General features: G+C 33.0%; 2 protein-coding genes across 6 annotated transcripts; one reads left to right on the top strand and one right to left on the bottom strand.

The window, feature by feature from the left end:
* Positions 1–1233: 1233 nt before the first annotated feature.
* LOC126694303 (uncharacterized) lies at positions 1234–9103 on the bottom strand. 2 transcript variants are annotated; one of them, XM_050390467.1, is made up of 18 exons: positions 8908–9103; positions 8367–8429; positions 8018–8172; positions 7616–7729; positions 7194–7259; positions 6444–6527; positions 6282–6368; positions 5505–5596; positions 5361–5421; positions 5058–5117; positions 4532–4592; positions 4060–4167; positions 3202–3320; positions 3057–3128; positions 2850–2935; positions 2595–2691; positions 2014–2152; positions 1234–1876 (listed from the first exon to the last, which is right to left on the bottom strand). In XM_050390467.1, exons 1-17 carry the CDS (start codon positions 9038–9040, stop codon positions 2021–2023), a joined length of 1590 nt encoding a protein of 529 aa, XP_050246424.1. In that variant the 5' UTR covers positions 9041–9103; the 3' UTR covers positions 1234–1876; positions 2014–2020. The 2 variants fall into 2 exon arrangements, with proteins under 2 accessions (XP_050246424.1, XP_050246423.1); XM_050390466.1 differs by having other exon boundaries at positions 1234–1863; positions 8908–9102.
* A 1770-nt stretch (positions 9104–10873) lies between these two features.
* On the top strand, positions 10874–13752 carry LOC126694301 (uncharacterized). 4 transcript variants are annotated; one of them, XM_050390462.1, is made up of 3 exons: positions 10874–11025; positions 11873–11940; positions 12071–13752. In XM_050390462.1, exons 1-3 carry the CDS (start codon positions 10923–10925, stop codon positions 13043–13045), a joined length of 1146 nt encoding a protein of 381 aa, XP_050246419.1. In that variant the 5' UTR covers positions 10874–10922; the 3' UTR covers positions 13046–13752. The 4 variants fall into 4 exon arrangements, with proteins under 4 accessions (XP_050246419.1, XP_050246422.1, XP_050246421.1 ...); XM_050390463.1 differs by having other exon boundaries at positions 10946–11025; positions 12068–13752; XM_050390465.1 differs by lacking the exon at positions 11873–11940 and having other exon boundaries at positions 10885–11025.
* Positions 13753–16592: the final 2840 nt, after the last annotated feature.

Genomic DNA, 16592 nt, shown 5'->3' with positions numbered 1-16592 from the left:
ATAAGTTGATCACAATTGGATACAAATACAATTTAGATTGTTACAGTACTTTCTCTGATGAATTTTCTGATCCTTTCTCATGGAGGGTCTCTCACATTATATAGCTCTCATTGGACCATCTTGATCCTACACTTGTTGACCATCTGAGCCCTTACTTGAGTACCTGTCCCATCGAATACCCTCTTTGGCTTTTCTGTGAGTTGTGATGGCCAAAACAGTACTGTTCAGAGGTCTTCTTCACATAAATGCAGCTAAAAAAGTAACTGCAGTGCATTTAATGCGATGGTAGCAGCTTTCCCTTAGATATTTTTGGGTTTCCTTCTTTCTCGTATATTCATGAGACACATCTTTATCACTGGAGCTTCTTGGAAGGTTATCGTGATTGTTGGAATACGTATTTGAGACGAATTTATCATATCCGAGGAGATATTCCTCCTTGGACTATCCTCCTATCTGTATTTTGCTCATTGAATCCTAGGTTTATACCATTCATTATCATTCACTCGTCCTCGGATTGCTCACATCCTCAGTCAAGACCCAAGACCCAATACATGATTTGGGTCCTTAACCCTACATTAACTATTAAAAGTAAAGATATATACAAAACATGATTATTCCACTATTTTTTTATGCTTAAAACGACCGATATGTACAATTACATCAATATATTTTCTATATTCATGCACAAATGTGTTATCTTCTCACAATAACAATTAATTCAACTATGAGATTTATTGGCCAATGTACAACATGGTTGAAATTAATTAATGAATTGCACCTAATTTTGTCGTATAGATTTGTAGAGGTTTATGCCACTATAATATAATGTAGTCTCCTTTTCAAAAGGATCAAGATATAATTAACATTCATTATCTTTTTGTGTAAGAAAAATCTATTTCTAGTCCGTCAAAATACAATGACAAAAAAATTTATTAAAAAAAAAAAAAAAAAAAGACAATGATCAAAAAAATTCAACACTCTTCTTATCCGTTACTTTTGTAAATAATACCTTAACATTTAGCAGAATAAAAACCAAATGTTTATAGACATACTTAAAATATGATAAAAAACAATATCCAAGCATTTTTCATTTTTGTTTATAAATCAACTTTATGGGTATAGATAATTTTGATTTTTGATCAATGAAAATCTTCAGATTTTAACACATAAATTTGGAGATCCTTTAGCAGCATATGGAGACTTTCACTTTACATTTTTATGGGTGTGCAATAGTTAATTTTAAATTTGAAGGTTCTTCTAAAGGTATTCTTCCCATGCGTTGGCATGAACTTAAAGTTAGCGGTTACAAAATTGCATTTCATAGTAAGACAACATGATGCTACAAATGATCCTCTGGTTTTACTGATCCATATTTGCACCGCAGTGCCTCCTATATAAGACGAAGTTAGAAACTATTGTTGGTTCGAAGTTATCTTGTGCATCCAGCATATGCATCATCTCCCTCACAAGTGAGTCTCACATAGTGTAGGGTCCAGACTTTTGTGACAAAGATGATGCATGAGATCATTATTGTGTTGATGACTTGGTGGAGCCTCTCATGTAGCTCCCTAGTGCCATCTCCCAACATGTGAATCAATTGGGACCTTGTTGAACCTAAGGAGGTGTAAAACTTTAGCCCTTTGCTTGTCAATGCATTGATATCTTGTTTCACCATGTTTTAAGCAGCCCTGACTTAGAAACTGAGTGATCAAGAGAGAATGCTCCCCAAGCATTTGATGAAGGATGTAATCCACATGAATCTCCCAATGCTCCAGCCTCAGTATAATGAATCACCAGGGAATCAAGGAATATCAGTCATGCAGTGGGAATTGAATGGCCCTAGAATAAGAAGATTGCATATGCCTGTGGAAGAAAGCTATTTCCTTCATAACTAATTTCTGAGTGTGAAATTTATCCTACAGATGGTAAAATCCTGGCCTCTATATTTCCACAATATTAGAAATAAGTAATCTGAAATCGATGCGCTGAGATTGCCAGGGTGGCTATACTTACATCTGTTTTATGAGGCTCGAACTAGACGAGCTGCAAAGGCCCCATCAAGTAAATGTTTTACTGGGTTGGAGGAATAGAAACCATGTTCCGTTACAAAATCAGGTGGCACATATCTGTCAACAGGATCTACAGAAAATTCCTGAGACCCAAAAAAAAAAAAGTACAGATAAACACACTTTTCTAACCCCAAAAAGTAACATATATGTGTGCATGTCTTTTTATTTGTATTTATAAACATGCATGCTCATTTTTCCGTTTCTTTTGGTTTCAACCATCAAAAGTACATATTGAGTTTGATCAATTATCCCAGATATCCAAGGAGAATGATGGCATACAACAAAAATTTCATCCTTGGTACGTTCTCTGACATATTTACTAGGAGTATCTGACATATTTTCTAGGAGTAGCTGGAAAAGTACATGTGATTCTTTGTCTAAGCTTTTGATTTACCAAATAAAAAAAGGATTTGCAGGGAAGTTCAATCTCATCCTCTGGAAACTATGGGGCAGTTTGCACCTTTCTTAAAAGTATTAGCTGGAAACATGAACAAAGCATTTAAAAAAATCATGTGATAAACCTACCGGATGCCGAAGAAGAAATGAAGCCACCCTCTCTTCATTCTCTTCAGGATCTATTGAGCAGGTACTGTATATTAAAACTCCACCAGGATTTACCAATCTATAATGCACAATTAAAACAGATAAACAAACAAAAAAAAAAAAAGTTGATCAAAGGATATGAAAATTTTCTCTTATACACCCTACATGTGTGTGTGTGTGAGAGAGAGAGAGTGAGAGAGAGAGAGAGAGAGAGAGAGGGAGAACTTCTGGTCATACATGGATGCTGCATCCAACAGCTCATCCTGTAAATTCTTCAGCTGTTCCATATCCTCTAACTTCCTATTCCAGCGCAGGTCCGCTCTCTTCAAAAGGTCAATAAGGTACACAACATTTTGGTAAAGTCAAGCAGTCAATAATTGAAAATATAATAGATACTGAATGCAAAAAAACATATAAAGATACATGTGGTTCTTAGACAATCACCTTCGAGAGAACACCCAGTCCAGAACATGGGGTATCCAACAAAACCTTATCACCTTTCACTGGATTCTTTTCCTGTAAAATGGGTTTTCGTAAGAAATTAAATGTTCAAAACAGGGAACCAGATTTACATAGGATAATAACTTACAGCAATGATACGAAGATCACTATGGATGGTGGTGATGACACCATCTACTTGGTGCAACTTGGCTGTCTCTTTAAGGATTCTTAACCGGCCTTTGTTTATGTCAATTGCAGATACCATACCTGATACACCATATTGCATTTTCAGTATTATTTATTATTGCTCAAAAGTGGAAGTAAAGAAAATAAAAACATAAACTTTTGTCACTTAGATCAAGCTATTCCACCATCCTGGTATAATTTTTTATTTTTATATTTATTTTAAGAAGTCCAATTTATTATTACAAAAATAAGATTGTAGATATTTCTTACTACAATACATTATAATAACAACAATCAAAATAGCCACCAAATCAGCTATCCTGTAGCTTGAACTTGAGCTTTAAGGAGGATATCTTCCATCTATAACTGGAATACTCCAAAGTAAAAAATGTAAATTGAGGATCTAAAGTGCTTCACCTAAGAACTTAACTCAGTTTAGGAAATCTGAGGTGTGAAAAAGTTTCTGGGTTTGAGTCTTCCAATTAAGTTCTCATTTCTCACGTATGCCCCTCTCTTCACCCCCCAAAAAAAAAAGTTCATCTAAGCAGTCAAAAAGGAATAACATGATATTCCGTGTTCAATTGTAAGAATGACTGCAAACCTCTCATGATTCATCTTATGAAAGAGTCAATGGTTTTGCTATAAAAAATAAATTAAAAAAAAAAAAACAATGATTTTCATTTCTGCTCTCTCTGCTGAGAGAAAATGAATAGGCATTACATGAGTCCTTATTCAAGCAAAAAGGAAGATTTTAAATAATTCATATGTAGCAGAAATCACTTCAATTGACCAATATGACTTTTCTTCCAATGAAGAATACCTTGGCCACTTAATTGGGATGCAATGTAAAGAGTCTTTCCTCCTGGAGCAGCACAACAATCAATTATTCTGTCACCAGGTTGAGGATTTACAACAGAAACAACCATGCCTGCAATGAGTTGTAATATAATATTAGGGGCATCAATTTACAAACTCCACACAGTTGAACTGAAAAGTTAAAGTCAAATCCTTGAACTTTTCCATACACTGTTCCCAAGAATTGAAGAAAAATAGTGCATGGTCTAATACGAAAATAGAAATGTATCCATGTTCATCTAGGCATGATCTATAAATATATAAACATGGACACTATCGGTCTTGGTAAGACTATCAAACACCCATTCATCTTTGACCAGATCCATCATATTGGCCACAACATGTCAGGGAAAGATATATTTATGAAAATCCACTTCCTTTTTTTAGTGGAAGCCATAATTTGACTCACATCCAAATTAAAGTTAGGATAAAATGACCTGCACTCTCATCCTGAACAGAACATAAACCTTCTTTGAGTAAGCCAGCTTGTATGACAATCTGAAATGAAGACATGTAAGTAATTAGAAAATGAAACAGAACTTAAGCGCTTCAGTAATGACTGATATTAATTGGGAAAACATCACCATAGTTCCCCTTTCTGTAGGAAATCTTTTAATCACCCCCCCTCCCCCTCCTCCTCTTAACACACACAATATGCACATCAGTTATTACATAAAGATTGGTGATTGCCTACAGTTAAGAGACAACCAAGAGAATGCCACATGGCCACATAACAATTAGAATTAGTGAATTACTGATCTACACTGGGCCCTCATGAATTTTTAAGAGTAAAAAATTATATTAATCACAATTGTTCTGCTAATGAAATGTCATCATCTAGCAACTTCTCAGTAACAACCCTAGTTGGCATCAACTTGACAATATAGCAGGAACACTGAATGACTGTCCTCCATTTAAATAAACCTATGACTGTTCGAAAGAGAGCATATATCAAACTCAAACCTGCATCCCAGTTTGAATACGGACAAAATCATCCAAATGCAAAGAGAGCTCATGTGGGACCTGTAGCTCAAGAGAAGAAAAATTATCAATACATTTCTAGCACGAAACACTCTAAAATACTGTGTTGTGTGTGTGAGAGAGAGAAGATCTCAAAATGAGGATTAAGTAGTTGCAAAATCCAAATTTCAAGGAAAGTGGTCCATCAATTCATTAGTCAGGAGGTAATACAACACAAAGTGGATACATAAAATCATTAAGCACCTTAAATCATCTGTAAGAAAATTTCAAAAAGTTATCAAGCACCTTCAATGAATTAAGCTGCATCACAAGGTCAGCTCTTGAAACACCTTTCCCACTGTTTGCCCTGACATTACCATCAAAAGAGGCAGCTATGATATCTGTTTCATATCAAATACTGAGGAAGAACAAAATATTGTAGCCAAAAACCTCAAGCTGAAACTGGGATCACTATTGTTCCAGGTCATCAATTTAATGGCTTCTTCTTGCCCAATATACTTTGTCCATCGCCTTACCATCCACTGGAAAGGAGAAATTTAATGAGCACTAAGAAAACATACATCCATTGTTGATAGCCTTTCATGTTTTTTATCTTCATGTTTTTTAGAAAACAATAATAATAAGTTTTGTACGGTAGTACAATGAAGCATGATTCTCACTGAAACAGAAAATCAAATATGATGTGGCAAAAGGCCTTGACAAGTAACTGTTAACGAATTGTTCAAAGATATAAGAAGCATCGACTCATTCATGTGGAAAACCCTATCAACACTTTTTCCATATAACACGGAATGTCAATCAGAGAGTTAAGTCCAGAGTTTGGCCTTTTAGTCCAATGAATTGGTCTTCATTAATGATTTAGAGAATGGTAGAATGGTAAGGTTAAAGCTCAGGTTAAACTTGAGTTACCTGCAATTATTTTCTAATTTAAGGAAGTTAATGAAGTTTACAACCAATACTTCAGGTACAGATACAAAATTTGGTCAGCATTAATTTTGCTTCCTTTGGAGAAATTAAATCCTTGAATTTTAATGAAAACTTCATACATTTGACTGTATATTGCTCCAGAGAACTTTACTCTGGCAAAATGTAACTCTAACAGCAGGCCCTTTGATCAGGATATTTACTTGTTAATATAGATGGCAATCCAGGTTATCTTATAATAACATTTTTCATAGAAGTAAAAATGTTGCACCATGTACTTACAACAGGATGAGAGTGCAGAATGGCAAGAGCACGTGCTTGTGCACGTTCATCACCCTCCACTTTGGGTAGAGGAAGAGTGTTACTTTCCTGCAAACCAAAGTTTGAGGGATTCAAACACGGTAATCATGTAACAGCAGCATGTATTAATTGATAATAGCAAACCTTAAGCAAAGCAAGCTTCCGCAGAATCCCATTGACCATGTTACCAGCACCTGGTCTAAGGGCAACCTTTGCAAGCCTCACATTCTGCAGTTATACGTAACAAATGTGTCTAAAGAAATAAACAACTTGATGAAACATTTAAACGATAGTTACATCCAAAAGGGTGAAAATTATGAAGTTATAGGGCCAGAACTGAAACTAGGTCACACCCAACTAGACAATAATTTGTCACATTCAAAGGTTTGACCCTATATATGATAGGTGCCACATGGGTGATCTTCATGTCAAAGGCAGAACGGTAAGATCATGAAAATAATCAGATCTTTCAGAAAATTCACCAGTCACCAAAAAGGGTCAGCAAAGAGTGATCACTGAATCATTTTCATGTATTTTCAACACCCAGCACACATTTCACAACAAAATGCTCAATCTACGTATATGATATATCAACTTTTCATTATTCATAGAAGAAAATGATAAACATATATCTTCAATCAGTTAATCAATTATTTTAATATATCTAAGTCCTAAAAATCAATGCCCAGCACACATGTCACAGCAAAATGCTCGGTCTACCTATATCAACCTTTTCATATTCATAGAAGAAAATGATAAACGGATATCTCCAATCAGTTAATCAATTATTGCTGATAATTATCTCTAGCTGAAATAGATTAAAAAAACCAACTATAGAAATTAGTACATATTAACCTTACTAAAAGTATTAATTAAATATAAGCAAAAGTTTACCTCGTCAACAACAGCATAATGTGGCATATCTAGCTTGATAATCTCATAGAAACCAATTCGGAGAATCTAGAAACAGAGATTAAAAACAAAACCATAAGTAATTGAGATAATTATAAGTATAGGGTCAAACTTTCCCAATATAATTTCAAAGAATCTTGGTAATGGTTTATATTCTCTGTGCAACCCTGAACCCTCCAATTTGCTTCAACAGCATTCAAGCATAAACTCCTTAGAATACAGATGAAATATAAGTCCACATATCAATAAATTATTAGCAAGCATACATGCAACCAGAGGAAGGTATAAATGTAGGGTCAAATTCATAAAATCTGCCCGCTCAACTGTATTGTTATACTGGCTGCTGTAACACCATGGTTGGTGCATGCAAAGAGCCAACAGGAAGCGTGCAAAATCAAAATTACCTGTAAGAGAAGAGGCTCCATGTGTCTAAATGTGCTATCATCATGGCATATTGAACAGATTAAATAATCAAGATATCTCCTCCAACGGATGGTGCCGCCAACAATATCTGTAACCTATATAATTTTTTAAAAATAATATCAAAAGGGAGAAGGAAAGATATAAATGGAAGAGTTTTTTGCCAAGATAGACTTTTCAGACTGCAAGAGAGTATTATTATCCCACTTTCACTAAGAACATCAAACTTAAACAGTTTAAACCCTTTAGGTGGACCTATTATATCAAGATTTTCCTGCATTCCTTTAAATTTTGAAATGAGATTAAGGAAAAAGGTCTTAAAGAAATTTTGAATATTAATAGAAAGTATATATACAAAAACGACAGATAAGAAATAGAGAGAGAACCAATCTAAGATCCCGATCCTCTAACTCCCGGGTGCGAAACCCAAGAGTTCTTTCAACATATCCCATCTCATTATCACCAGAACCCTTCCCTTTCTCATTCAAAAGGTCAGCAAAAGCACCACCCAGCTCTATTCTCATCAATCTCACTGCAGACACTATATAAAGCCAAAAACAAATTGACATTAGAAATCCAAAATGGCACAAAAATTCTGACCAACTATTCTTATAGCCAAATATAGATGAACTGCAATATTCCCAAACTTAAGCAGTAACAAAAACACCAATATCCAATTCTATCATACACTAATTCTACAACATACACAGAGACACACAGAGGAGCTACAATTACCAGCCCTGTGAGGTGAGACCTCCAAATTCTGCTTCCGGATCTTGTTAAAGGAACTGTCAGAACCTGAAAATTTGCATTTTTTCAAGTCAATCAGAGTAACAAGAAGGTAAACTAGAACCAAGTTAAACAAATATTATACTGATATTACTAAACACACACTCCCCATGATTTTTAAGAAAGAAAAACAAAATTTTGAACCACACTAAGAACAATGGTGGCATTACACTCATCTATTAGATGGATACTTATTGCTTTCCATTGAAAACCATCATGTTCTATTCTATCATTACACTTCCTAAGAAACCAAACCCAAAAGTTTTACCTTTTTTTTCTCAATTAACATTAAACAAAGCCAAGCCCTCTCTTATATTACTATAACACACCTTTCCTTTGGCTGCTGAGAAAGAAAATACAATTTTTAAAACTTAAATCAAATTCAATGATAACCCATTACACTAAATTAAGTGTTTGTTTTTAGAGAGCCCATCATTTCACTTTTCTTGAATTTTCTCATGAACCAAAAGGAAAGTTGAACTTTTACCTTTTCTGGGATTGTAAATAGGTGTCTTGGTCTTTGTCTCCCGGGAGGTCTTGGCAAGCTTCAGTGGCTTTGAAGAAGCTTTGTGGGTCTCAGCTGCACACAGAGATGCAGTGAGGGAGAGAACTTGCGCCATTGTTAGTCTAACTCCTACGTTTGTCTTGGATAATATGCAAACGTGCCACTGTGCAAGTGTTTTTTTATTTTTATTTTTTTTTAAGAAGATTGTTCCAAGTTAATATTTGATTTTTGGTATTAAGAAAAAAAAAAAAAAACTAAAAATATGGAGTACTATTAGATATTTGGGTCTAACTCCTATTTAATATTTATCCCTAAAATAGTAAAATCTGAATGGTTATATTTTATTCATTCAAATTTGAAAAATATTTTAAAGCTTTTTCCTCTCCCAACAATCATGAGTTGTTTTATAATCTTGACATGGTAGGTTGTGAGTGATTGTCTATCACTTTCACATAAACTCAATTTTTTTCTACTACTCAAAAACCGGTCACATAAAAATTATGACAAAATTATGATAAAAAAAATTATATTCCTAAATTTTCTCAACAATTATAGGAGTGCTATATTGCTTTGTCAAATTTTGTAATGTAAGTAATCAAAATTATAATAGCATGATCATGGAAAGACTAAGTATCCGTTTGGATACACGTCCACGTCCTAGCATTTGGCATTTTGGCTTTTTTATTTTTATTTGAAGTTAGTTTTCACGTGATTATGCACTGTTCAATGGGTCTCGTGCACTGTTCATGGGACTTACAAACCTCTTTTTTCAACAAAACTTTCATTAAAAATAGGTCTCACGACACTATTTATACATTTAAAATTATTTTGCTACAATATTTTCAGTTTTCAGCAAAATAAACGGTATCCAGACAGACTCTAAACGGTTAACAAAGTGTATTTCCAAATTTTCAAAAGAAAATGCTATAAGTTTTATTATATAAAATAAAATTTACAAATTATTGTGGCAATTAAATATAATGAGTGGACTACTACTTAGTAATTAAATATGTGAATTTTTTATTTGTAATTGGTTACTGATGACATACTGGTCGAAAAGTTAATTATAATAAAAATATGTATTTTTTTATTAAATAGTAAATTTTGTATTACCCCTACCACTACTCATTTTTAAAATAATAAAAGTGTTTCTCCAAAAAAAAAAAATAATAATAATAAAAGTGAACTTTTTCTTCTTAAAAAAATGGACTGTTTGAATTGAGGAACTAAAAAAAAAGTGACCCCAAATTTTAGGACCAACTATATATGTTTTTTTCTTTTTTTGAGAAACAAATATATGTCTTTTCCTTGATTCTGTTATCAATATTTTATTTGTCTAAACGTTTTACATAATCATGAAAAATAAGTTTAATAGAGGACCTTTCTTTAAAAACTTTTTAAGAGCAAAAAAGATATATTCTCAAAATATTAGATACTTTTAATAGACCATAAAGAAATTCCCAAAAAAAGAAAACATGATGTCAACTTCTCTCTTCAGCCCTATCTCCGAAGACCAATATTTTTTCTTTTCTTTTTTAATGAAACTCGGAAGACTAATGTTTTATTATTATTATTATTAATTTTTTTTTTAAGTTTCAACCTATAAAGTTTATTCTTGATAATCTCTAGAGCAAGACATCAATCGATTTTTAATGTGACGAGAATTGAGCTTCAAATCTTTTATTCAACAATAAAATAATTTACCAGTTAACCTATTATTTTTTTTTTGATGAAATTAGTTAAACTAATTGAAACTCAACAAAATTAATATCCACCGAGCTTTTCTTCGCTCATTCCTATGTGCCCTTTTTTTTTTCTTTTTAATTGGGTCCAAAAAAAATGTCCTCAATAGTTGATGGTCCATCCTAAAAACGGGCGAAACCCGACCCAGCGAATTCTATGTCATTTCTAAAGTCATTTATTATTATTATTATTATTATTATTATTACTCATTGCCTTCTCTTTTGCAGTTTCTCTGTCCCTTCTTCACAGCTCTAATGGCTGCTTCTACTGTGGAAGTACCAATCTTCACAGAAACTAACTTGGGCACTCGCATAGCAATGGCTGTCCCTCCAGATATCACTGCAAGAGACTTCAAGAGTGAGCAAAACTAAATTATCTCACACCCATTACCCTTTTTTTTTTCTATCAATTTTTTCTCTTTTTATACTATCCACTTTTTTCTGTATAGCACATTTTGCTTTTAAAAATAATGCAGCTTTCATGTAAAATGAGCAAAATAATCTCACACCCATTACTCTCTTTTTATAAAATTTTTTTCTTTTCTCCTCATTTATACTATTCACTCTTTTCTGTATAATACATTTTTTTTTTTTTTTTTGGGTAATGCATTGTGAAAAAATCATAAGGTGAATTATTCTGGGTGGTAGCCATTTTTGTTTCCAAATTACTTTCTTCGTATTAAAAAGGCTTCCTTTATTTGGTTATCTTTACTTGGCTCTCTGGGATTGAGTAGAGTTTTATACATTAATATAATTATTTATTAAAAAAAAAAACTTTATTTATTGTATTTTATTAGCTGATTGGCAAGATTATAAATTTTTTTTGGGGTCTAAATTATTTTGCTCTGTTTTGATTAACTTAGATTTATTGGTTTATAACATTCCTTAATAATGCAAACCATTGGTGCTATTGGAGAAGGTTAAATGTGATATCCAAGTTAATCTCTTTGAAGAATTACTTGTATGAGGATGTTAGTACTGATCAATTTAGGGAGTCTAAGGTTTGCTGGTGAAGATCCTATTAATATGGTCTTTGAGAATATGTGTGTGTGTGTGTGTGTTTACTTCCATATTGTGAGTCTCTATACTTGCCCCATGTTATGTTTCATAGAAGAGCTTCTAGTTCATTTGTCTTGTGTAAGCTTGATAAATGATGGCCATATCTAGTTTATGGAATGATAATTTAGTGCAACATCTCTCTGTAGGAGAAGCTGAAAGAGTGCACTTCAATTGTTTCCCCAAGTCAGGAGAGATCATGATCCAAGGATTAATGGTGCCTTATCATATTTATTTTACTCACTACCCATTTCTTGTTTTCAATTATACTATTGAATGCTTTTCTTTATGATCTACTTTTATTATATAAAAAAATGCTTCTAATTCTGTACTCCATGTTCTAGTAGGTGAAGCGAAAGTCATTCTTTTACCATCTGCCTGAGTCAATGCCAATGAAGTATGCTTTCCAGGGTAAGAAAGGAACATGGTTTCTGCATGTGGAAGCACAACCTTTGAGTGATTTAAGTAGGTCTGGTTTACCCAAGGGTGTGGCTACTAAAGTTGCAGAGCATGTATTATACGATGGTAGCAAAGATACCGTTTATTTGAAACCACCAAACTTCCTTACAAACAATGTTCAGACTGACACAAGAGGAGAAGGAAAGAAAAGGAGTTCAGAAAGATCAAACTGCGTTAAATCTTCCCTACAAGAGCTTCAGAGCACTGTCTTTATTCCAAAGGAAAAGACAAATAAGAGATTGAAGAAACACCATCTTTTGGAGTGCACAGCAAGTGAAATAAAGAAGGGATGTAGTGGTAAAAATGAAGACGTTCCTGGTGTTACTGCCAAAGAGAGGTCTGATATTTGTCCATCTGCAAATGAAGTTGAGGCTAGAGAAGGATTGAGCACCGGTGCAATAGTGAAGGCAGCCCCAAGTGACGTGTCATCAGAAGTGGTATCAGTTACAGCTATCATTAAGAGGTATTTCCCAATTTCCACTGAGGTGAGCAGTTTTAGCAGCCCTTCAATCTCTGATATTGATGTCACACATAGAACCTTTCAAGGTCAAATGGAAGAACAATTGAAGACTAAAGCAATTGATAAATGCTCAAGCATACATGTTGATACCCTCCCTGGGTTTGCAGTCAAAACACCACCAAGGATGTTGCCATTGCAAACTGCTAGAACTCCAGACTGTTTGGGGAATAAGCATGGAAGATATAAAGTTGGAAAACGTCTCATTCTGGCCTCATCTAATCTCAGGACTTCTGGAAGCAAGCAAAGACCTGCAATTCCGCTATGCAGATTCAAAGATGGAAAAGTGTTAGAATCCTCTATGGTTAAAAACTCAGTCTTTGAGATTACTGACAGTGATGACTGACACTACTTGGAGGCCTCTTGCTGATTGGGAGTACTATTGCATTAAAATATTATGCTCATGCTGAGGAGAAGCTACTAGGCAGAAGGCTCATCCTCATGGTTGGGGCAAATTATTTGCTGAGCAAGTGAAAAACAATAAATGGATTATGAGCAATTCTTTCTATGAACTTGGATAAACACCTGCTCATCGACAATCAGACTCATGATTCAGTTCAAGCAACAACAACAGAATACTTTGAGAAACAAACTAAAGAACAACGAAACTCATGATTTAGGTTGACCAGCAGTTTTTGATGCTGATATTTTACATGTTGGTCTTCCACGTAAGCATTGCTGGGATTGCCAGGCATATATGAAAATAGAAGATAGCTATTGTCAAGGCTTTTTAAAGAGAAACTGTCTTCAGCAAAGAAGTGCATACTGGAGCAGGTAATTGAAGTGAATCAACTTGCAGTGGTACATCTACAGTGAGATCAGTAGTAAGTTTACAACTAAACGAGATTGAAGACAGTTCTTTCAAGTAAAGCATTAGTTTTTAATACTCTGGTGTGGTGTGGTGTGGTGTGGTGTAAGATTGCAATGTCTTAGAAATTTATTTCAATTTTCACTGTGTTGGTTCTAGCGATAAGAGAAAGAGTGAAGTACTTTAATTTTTTTTTTTAATTTATATATACGAAGTATTCAACGATGAAGATTTATTCTTTTCAACTGCATGAAGTTAATTCTATGCTTTTATCCGTTGGGAAACAAAGGAATAAAAGAAGCAACGAAATGAACAAAGAACAATGGCTTAGAGGCACAAATGGATGGTGTCCTTGGACAATATTTGCCCCCAGGCAAGTGGAATTGCAAATTTTTTCCCGAGATACAACTAAGTCTGCTGAGTTCTACAAATAGCAATTTTAGAAAAACCCAACAAATTTCTTGTGTTTTTGAAAATTTGATTATCATGGGATAATAATTATTCTTACTTTAATAATGAGAGTTTAAACAATATATATAGACCATGAAAAGTCACAAATAAAGTATTATCACGGTTAGAAAACAATTAGATACAATCTCATAATGTCCACGAAAGTTTAATTATCAAGTGATGCAACTCTTGAGTTTTGACAATAAGTACTATAAAAAATGCAATTTTGCATAATCTCGTCTGCTACTCATATCTAACAAAACACTTTAAACCGTCAGACAGAGTTTCGTTAGTTCCTTATTAGACACAACAAATGCATTTTACACATACTTTCTTTTGTTTCATTCACTCTATCCCCTCTAAAGTAATAACAACACTCTTCCTCTTCCAAAGTGAGATCAAACTTGTATTACTAATTCAACATAGATAATGTTGGATGTATAAAATATCCAACATTATCTATGTTGATTCTTGATGTCTGATGATTTATTAGTTAATTGGTGTCTTCAGCTGTTTGCCTTCAATGGCATTACAAAACACTACTTCAGGAAAAATAATCCAAATTCCATTTTTGTTAGTGTTCAAAATTGTAATTGTCAACCTAGTTCCCTTTTGGTTAATTGTTTCTCTTTTCCTCAAGTCAATGAATTCCTTTGCCGATATTCTGCAACATCAAAAGCATAAAAGAAAACCCATAGTTTTCTCAGCTTATAAATTATAATATAATTTTCAAAGTTCCAATCCAAGGGTCAGGTTAACCAAAGTCCTACTCAATATGTTTGTAAAAGAAACTTAAAGCCCAGGGCTTGTCCAATCAAGTTTTCAGATTATTTTCCTACCCCAAAAAGAAAAGAATGGAGAGTAAATATGAATTGGACCCAAAGAAAGGAATAATTTGCTTTAATTTGGTACTCCTTTCTCTCCCCTTTTTCACTATAGGATGAAAGAGAAAAGGATTCTTTTGAGGATCCTCCTGCTTCCCCAAAGTGACAAGAAACCTTTGGATTGGTTAAGAAAATCCTAAATATTTTTTATGAGAACTTCTTTTCCCATTGTTAAAGCTAAAATCAACACCTTTGCAACAGTCAGCAGTAGTTAGGTAACCTTAATTGTTGCTTTATAAAAAAGCAAGATGGAATATATATATATATATATATATATACTCTTTCTTTTGCTATTCATAATGGCTGATTTTGTACTTCCCTATCACATTATGGATTCTACATATGTCAAAATAAAAATTATATTTCCCCATTGCTATATTGTGTAAAAATTACATGCAAATTAATATATTTATTGTAGCTCAATTGCATGTTTGAACCTTTCCCATTGAAAGAGTCAAGGTATGATCCAAAGTGTCATCACTTGTTTAATGTTGTCATTAGTCTCAAATAGATGGAATCTCATGACTATGAGTCACATGAAAAGAGAGTTTTGTTTAAATGTGAAGAGAATTAATGAAATTGCCTATTGATGCTGTCCCTATTCATGGAGGAAGTAATGTGCCTTTTCATTGAAAGTTACAATTCTATGGGTTGTTTACCCTCGGCCAAAGCTCCCTTATTTGACAATAAAATAGTTTGGCAATTAAATTAATTAAAACCCACTAAAAACTTATATTTTTGAATACCATAACTTTGCATTTAATTATTTTTTGGAGCCTAGAGTTCTTCTTTTTTTCATAAACTTCAAGCTTTATATATATAAAAACAATTGCCCTATCTAAAATTTCAGTTCTTTAAAAAAATCATTATGGGATACTTCAGTAATTTGACTTAAACTTTAGTAAATGTATAAGGAATAAGACAGTGACGTACTGAAGTCTAACTATATGATTTAGACTTTGACTTATAGTTAGAGTTCAGTTACTTCAGTGACAGTACTTCACTGTTGTACATGCAAAGCAACTATACTTCCTTAAATCAGTATGGGACATGTTACAATAACAAAGCAGAATGAGTAATTTAACAGAATCCTTTAGTTTTCAAATAAAAATTACAACCTAATTTAATAATTATATTATTATATGAATGGGTAAATTTACTCCAAGTAATAAAGTTTTTCTTTTATTGTCAAATAAGAGGTTTATGATCAAATTTGGTTTTAAAAAAAATACTCATTAATATATTGAGCTAATTATAATAAATAGCCATTGTAAAACAGATATTGTAAATTCAAATTGTATTCACTGGTTTTGCCACTTTCAGTTAGACTTTATAAAGTCCTTGTTATGTTTTTTTCTTTCTTATTTTCCAGTCTTGTCCAAAAGGCATATTATGGTTTTTAATAGGCGTTTTTAATATTATTGGTTCATGGAATAAAGTTGAAGTGGGCCTCAAGCCCTCCAAAACTTCGTCGTGAATAAAGTCAATTGCATTATTGGTTCATGGAATATTGTGGAGTTTTTAAACATTAATAAAATATTTTGTAAGTTTTTTTATGTAAGAATTATTTTTCAAAAATTCTTTTTTCATTAGTTAATTGCATATTTAATGGTAATATTTTTTAATGAAATTTGATAAAATGCCTAAATTGAATAGTTTTGAAATTTAGAAGACTAAAATAAATTTTAATCAAATTTAAATAGAGATTTTTTTTTTTTTTTTTGGGTAAAGAAATAGAGAACTTTACATCT

Source organism: Quercus robur, chromosome 8, assembly GCF_932294415.1.
Source record: "Quercus robur chromosome 8, dhQueRobu3.1, whole genome shotgun sequence".
Classification (NCBI taxonomy): domain Eukaryota; kingdom Viridiplantae; phylum Streptophyta; class Magnoliopsida; order Fagales; family Fagaceae; genus Quercus; species Quercus robur.
The sequence above is the reverse complement of the archived record's forward strand: the minus strand, read 5'-3'. Positions and strand labels throughout refer to the sequence as shown.

Excerpts from the sequence above, each read along its gene's own strand:
- LOC126694303 (XM_050390467.1), bottom strand. The coding sequence starts at position 9,040 with ATGGCGCAAGTTCTCTCCCTCACTGCATCTCTGTGTGCAGCTGAGACC. Across the intron at positions 5,597-6,281 it reads TTCTGCACTCTCATCCTGTT|TGGATGGTAAGGCGATGGAC; the intron begins GTAAGTACATGG and ends TCTCCTTTCCAG. Across the intron at positions 3,321-4,059 it reads ATCCCAATTAAGTGGCCAAG|GTATGGTATCTGCAATTGAC; the intron begins GTATTCTTCATT and ends ATGGTGTATCAG.
- LOC126694301 (XM_050390462.1), top strand. The coding sequence starts at position 10,923 with ATGGCTGCTTCTACTGTGGAAGTACCAATCTTCACAGAAACTAACTTG. Across the intron at positions 11,026-11,872 it reads CACTGCAAGAGACTTCAAGA|GAGAAGCTGAAAGAGTGCAC; the intron begins GTGAGCAAAACT and ends ATCTCTCTGTAG. Across the intron at positions 11,941-12,070 it reads TCATGATCCAAGGATTAATG|GTGAAGCGAAAGTCATTCTT; the intron begins GTGCCTTATCAT and ends ATGTTCTAGTAG.